The sequence below is a fragment of the Armigeres subalbatus genome, chromosome 3, assembly GCF_024139115.2.
Source record: "Armigeres subalbatus isolate Guangzhou_Male chromosome 3, GZ_Asu_2, whole genome shotgun sequence".
Lineage (NCBI taxonomy): Eukaryota > Metazoa > Arthropoda > Insecta > Diptera > Culicidae > Armigeres > Armigeres subalbatus.
The window spans coordinates 31,673,983-31,680,130 of NC_085141.1; the positions used below are offsets into that span (position 1 = coordinate 31,673,983).

General features: G+C 47.4%; 1 protein-coding gene across 1 annotated transcript in view; it reads right to left on the bottom strand.

Annotated features, from left to right (window-relative positions):
- Positions 1 to 6,148, bottom strand: part of LOC134221556 (tyrosine-protein phosphatase corkscrew-like) — a 102,652-nt gene that overhangs the window by 19,547 nt on the left and 76,957 nt on the right. Inside the window, 1 exon segment of the mRNA XM_062700749.1 lies at positions 194 to 383. Coding sequence (XP_062556733.1) covers positions 194 to 383 — 190 coding nt within the window.

Below are 6,148 nucleotides of genomic sequence, written 5' to 3' on the forward strand. Positions count from 1 at the left end.
ATTATTGGCTTTTCCGCACATTCCAGCTTGTTAGGAAGACAACACAACAAACATTTGCACCGGAAACATCCTCACATTCACACACGCACCCCCCCAAATGCACGATTGGCTTAAAGCTAGAAAGTCAAACTAATCCTAGGTTAGGCGGAGAGAATAAGAGCGAGAACCTTAGACGTAGATCTCGTCAACGTACTTAATGTTGGTGTACTCCCGGCCGACCTGGAGGCTCTGCTGTTCGGCCCGTTTGCGCTGGAACAGCGTCTGGATGTAGTGCTGCACGGCGAAGTAGACGAACTTGTACTGCGCCTCGGTTTGGACCATGCCGGACCGCTGCGACCGGACCATTTGGATTGTCCGCTGGATGTCAATTTCGCAGTCAAGGCCTGGATTGGTGAGGAAACCATTAGGAAAAAATACGTTAGATGGATTTGAATTAGATTTGGATTGGATCTGGAAGAATTTGGATTAGATTTGGATTTTATTAGGATTGGATTTAAATTGGACTTGGATTGGATTTGGATCGGACTTAGATTACATTTGAATTGGATTTGAACTGGATTTGAATTGGATTCGGATTGGGGTTGAATTAGGATTGGATTTGGATTGGATATGAATTGGATTTGGATTGGATTTTGATAGGATTTGGATTGGATTTGGATTGGATTGGGTTTGGATTGGATTTGACTGAATTGAATTGGATCTGGATCGATTTGGACTGATTTGGACTGATTGACTTGGACTGGATCTGACTGGATCCGACTGATTTGACTGGATCGACTGGACTGAATGGACTGATCGACTGGACCTGGACTTGGACTGGGATCTGGACTGACCTTGGACTGGATTTGACTGGATCTGATTGACTTGACTGGATCCACTGATGGATTTGGATTGATCTGGACTGGATCTGACTGGATCTTGTACTGACTGACTGGATCAGACAGGACTGGATCTGATGACTAGATCAGATCTGATCTGACTTGCACTTGGATCTGGACTGGACTCTAGACTCTGGATTAGGCTGATCTTGACCGACTAGGACTGGATCTGGACTGATCTTGGACTGTACTGGACTGACCTGGACTGGATCTGGACTGGATCTAGATCTGACTAGACTGGATCTGGCTCGACTGGTATTGGATCAGGACTGTACCTGGACTGGATCTGGACTGGATCTGGACTGATCTGGATTGACCTGGTACTCTGATCTTGGACTGGATTTAGACTGGATCGATTGACCTGGCTGACTTGGTACCGATCAGACTGTATTTGGATCTGGCACTGACTTTAGACTGACTTGATCGACCTGGCCGGATTTGGTACTGGATCAGGACTGTACTGGACTGACTTTGGACTGATTTGACCTGATTTGACTGGACTTGACTTGATCAGATTGACCTGGTTGGATTTGTATTGGATCAGGACTGTATTTGGACTGGATTTAGACTGATGTGACTGGATTTGGACTTGTATCTGGACTGATTTGGACTGGATCTGTACTGGATCTGGATTTAGACCTGGATTTCAGACTGATGGTTAGATCTGTATTGATCAGATTGTATCTGGACTGTATTTGGATCGATCTGACTGGATCTGTACTGGATCTGGACTGACTTAGACTGACTAGACTGACTGTACCTGACTTGATCTGCATGGATCTGGACTGACTCCAGATCTGGACTAGACTGGATCTGGTACTGATCGGACTGTATCTGGACTGGATTTGGATCTGGACTGGACTAGATTGATTCTGGATTGACTGGATCTGGATCTGACTGGATCTTGACTGATCTGGACTTAGACTGGATCTAGATCGACTGGATTGATCTGGACTGGATCTGGACTGGACCTTGGGACTGATTTGGACTGACCTGGACTGATCTGACTGGATCTGGACTGGATCTGGACTGGATTTGGACTGGATTTGACTGACTGGACTGGATTTGACTGGATTTGACCTGACCTGGATCTGGACTGACTGGACTTGGACTGGATCTTTGGACTGATCGACCGGATCTGACCGACCTGGATCTGACTGGATCTGGACTGGATCCTGGACTGACTTGAACCGACCTGACTGACCTGACTGGATCGGACCGATCTGACTGACCTGGACTGACTCTGGACTGGATCTGGACTGACTGAACTGGATCTGACTGGATCTGGACTGACCTGGATCGAACCTGGACTGGGCCTGACTGATTTGATCGATGGACTGATCTGGACTTGACTGACCTGATCTGGACCTGACCGATCTGGACTGGATCTGGACCGATCGACTGGATCTGGACTGACCTGACTGGACTGACTGGATCTGGATTGGATCGATCTGACTGACCTGGACCGGATCTGGACTCGATCTGGACTGACTGGATCTGGACTGACCTGGATCTGACTGGACCTGACTGGACTGGACTGATCTGGACTGGATCTGACTCGATCTGGACTGACTTGACTGACCTGGACTGATCTGGACTGGACTCTGGATTGACCTGGATTTGACTGGACTTGATCGATTTGGACTGAACCTGGACTGACCTGGACTGGATCTGGACTGATCTGGACTGACCTGATTGGTTCTGGTATTGATCTGACTGGACTGGTTGACCTGGACTGGATTTGGACTGATTTGGACTGGATTTGACTGGATCTGGACTGGATCTTGGACTGATCTGGACTGGATCTGATTGGACTGGACCTGGATTGATTTGGTACTGATCTGCACCGGATCTGGAACAGATCTGGGACTAGATCTGGACTGGATCTGGTACCGATCTGGCACTGGACCTGGACGAGACTAGACTGAACTCAGGTTGACCTCTGTACTGGATCAGGACCTGACGGACTGGACTGGACTTGACTGGATCTGGACTGTATCTGGACTGACCTGGACTGGATCCTGGACTGGATCTGGATCTGGACTGATTTGGATTGATATGGACTGGATCTGTATTGACTTGGACTGATCTGGATCTGGATCTGTTTTAGATCTGGACCTTGGATTTGGCTGGATCTGGTACTGGATCAGGACTGTATCTGGATCTGTATCTGACTAGACTGTACCTGACTGGATTTGGACTGACCTGGACTGGATCTGGACTTGAACTAGGTTGGATTTGACTGTATCAGGACTGGATTTGACTGATCTGGACTGATTTGGACTGGATCTGGCCGACTCTGGATTGATCAGACTGACCTGGTTTTGATCTGACTAGACTGGACCTGGACTGACCTGGACTGTATCTGGACTAGACTGACCTGGACTTGTATTTGGACCATTTGACTGACTCTAGATCTGAACCAGGCCGATCTTGGTACTGACCAGGACTGACCTGGACTCTGGACTGGATCTGACTGGATCTGACTGACCTGACTTCAGATCTGGACTGACTGGATCTGGTCTGATCTTGTACTCGATCAGACCTGGCCGACTTGACCTGGACTGGACTGGATCTTGACTGATCTGGACTGATCTGGACTGATCTGGACTGACTCGATCTGGTACTGGTATCAGACCTGGACTCCGTACTGGATCTGACTGACTTAGACCTGACTAGACTGGACTGGTACTGGATCAGGACTGGTACCTGACTGGATCTGGACTTCAGGACTGACTTGGACTGGATCTGGACTGACTGGATCTGGGACTGAGCTCTGACTGGATCTAATTGACTGACCGGACTTCTGGACTGGATCTGACTCCAGACTGGACCTGACCGATCTGGACTGGACTCTGGACTGGATCTGGGACTGGACCTGGACTGGATCTGGACTAACGGACTGACCTCGGACCTGACTCGACGGATCTGATCTGACCTGGACTGACCTGACTGGATCTGACCGACCTTGGATCTGACCTGACTGACTCGATTTGACTGATCTGGACTGGATCTGGACTGGATCTGGACTGGATCTTGGACTGACCTGGACTGGATCTGGACTGGATCGACTGATCTGGACTGGATCTTGAACTGGGATCTGAACCGACCTGGATCTGACCGATCTGGACCGATCTGGATTTGACTGGACTGGATCTGGACTGACTTGGACTGATCTGAACCGGATCTGGACTGGATCGGACTGACCTGGATCTGGATCGATTGACCTGACTGGATCGGACTCGGATCTGGACTGATCGACCTGGACTGACTCTGGACCTGGATCTGACTGGACCTGACTGTATCTGACCGACCTGACCGATCTGGACTGTACCTGACTGGACTGACTTAGACTGATCTGACTTGGATCTGACCGGATCTGGACTGACCTGGATTGACCTGACTGGACTGATCGACTTGGACTGGATCTGACTGACCGAACCTTGACTGATCTTGGACTGACCGGACTGACTCTGACTGATCGACTTGGATCTGACCGGAAACCTGGACTGACCTGGACTGAACTGGATCTGGACTGAATTTAGACTGGATCTGGGACTGATTCTTGACTGATCTGGACTGGATCGGGACCGATCTGGACTGGATCTGGACTGATCTGGACTGACCTGGACTGGATCTGGACTGACCTGGTACTGACCCTGGACTCGACCCTGGACTGGATCTGACTGAACCTGGACTGGATTCTGACTGACCTGACTGGATCTGATCGACTGGACTGGATCGATCGACTCCTGGATCTTGGACTGGATCTGGACTCTGAACTGGATCTTGACTGGATCTTGGTACTGACTGATCTGGTACTGGATCTGAACTGGATCAGGATTCTGACTCGATCTGGTACTGATCCTAAGTACTGGATCTGGACTGGACTGATTAGATCAGATCTTGGACTGGATCTACCGGTAACGGGCCTGGTACTGGATCTGGTACCGACTCAGGAACTAGTCGACTCTGGTACCGATCAGGATCAATTTGACTGGAATTCCTGGACTGGTATTTGGATCACTGGTACTCCTGACTGGACTGATCTGGACTAGGATCGACCTGACCGATCTGGACTGGACCTGGACTGGACCTGGTACTGGATCTTGTACTGACTGGATCTGGACCGACTGGATCTGGATTGGCCCAGATCTGGACTTCAAACTGGATCTGGGCTGGATTTGGTACTGGATCAGGATCATACCTGGACTCGTATCTGGACTGGATTTCAGGACTGTATCTGGACTCTTGCATTCCTGACCGACCTGGATCTTGACTCCAGATCTTAGACTTGAATCAGGCCGGATCTGGTACTGATTAGACTGGATCTGGACTGACCTGGACTGGACTCTGTACTGGATCTTGGATTGACCGGATCTGACGGATTGGTTTTAGATCTGGGATTAGATTGATCTGGTTGGATTTGGACGGTATTTGATTGGATTCAGGATTGCCTGATTTGACCGGTATTTGGATTGGATTTAGATTCTGAATTAGTTGGATTTGGTAATGGATTAGATTGGATTTGATTGTATTTCTGGATTGATTTGGTATTATTTGGATTGGATTTGACTGGATCTGGACTACCTGACGACTCCATACTGATCTTGACTGGATTCTGGACTGATTGGGATTTGGATTGGTCTTTAGATTTGGATTCAGACTGGATTTGTATACTCGATTAGGGATTGTATTAGGATTGATTTGGATTGGTATTTGGATTGATTTGGATTGGATTTGATTGATTTGGATCTGACTGATCAAACTGGATTGGATTTGGATTGGATTTGGATTGGATTTGGATTTGGATTGGATTTGCATTGGATTTGCATTGGATTTGGATAGGATTTGGATTAGATTTGGATTGGATTTGCATTGGATTTGCATTGGATTTGGATTGGATTTAGATTTGAATTAGGTTGGATTTGTATTGGATTAGGATTGGATTTGGATTGGATTTGGATTGGATTTGGATTGGTTTTAGATTTGGATTAGATTGGATTTGGTTGGATTTGTATTGGATTAGGATTGTATTTGGATTGGATTTAGATTTGGATTAGATTGGATTTGGTTGGATTTGTATTGGATTAGGATTGTATTTGGATTGTATTTGGATTGGATTTGGATTGGATTTGCATTGGATTTGGATTGGATTTAGATTTGGATTAGATTGGATTTGGTTGGATTTGTATTGGATTAGGATTGTATTTGGATTGGATTTGCATTGGATTTGGATTGGATTGGATTTGGATTGGTTTTAGATTTGG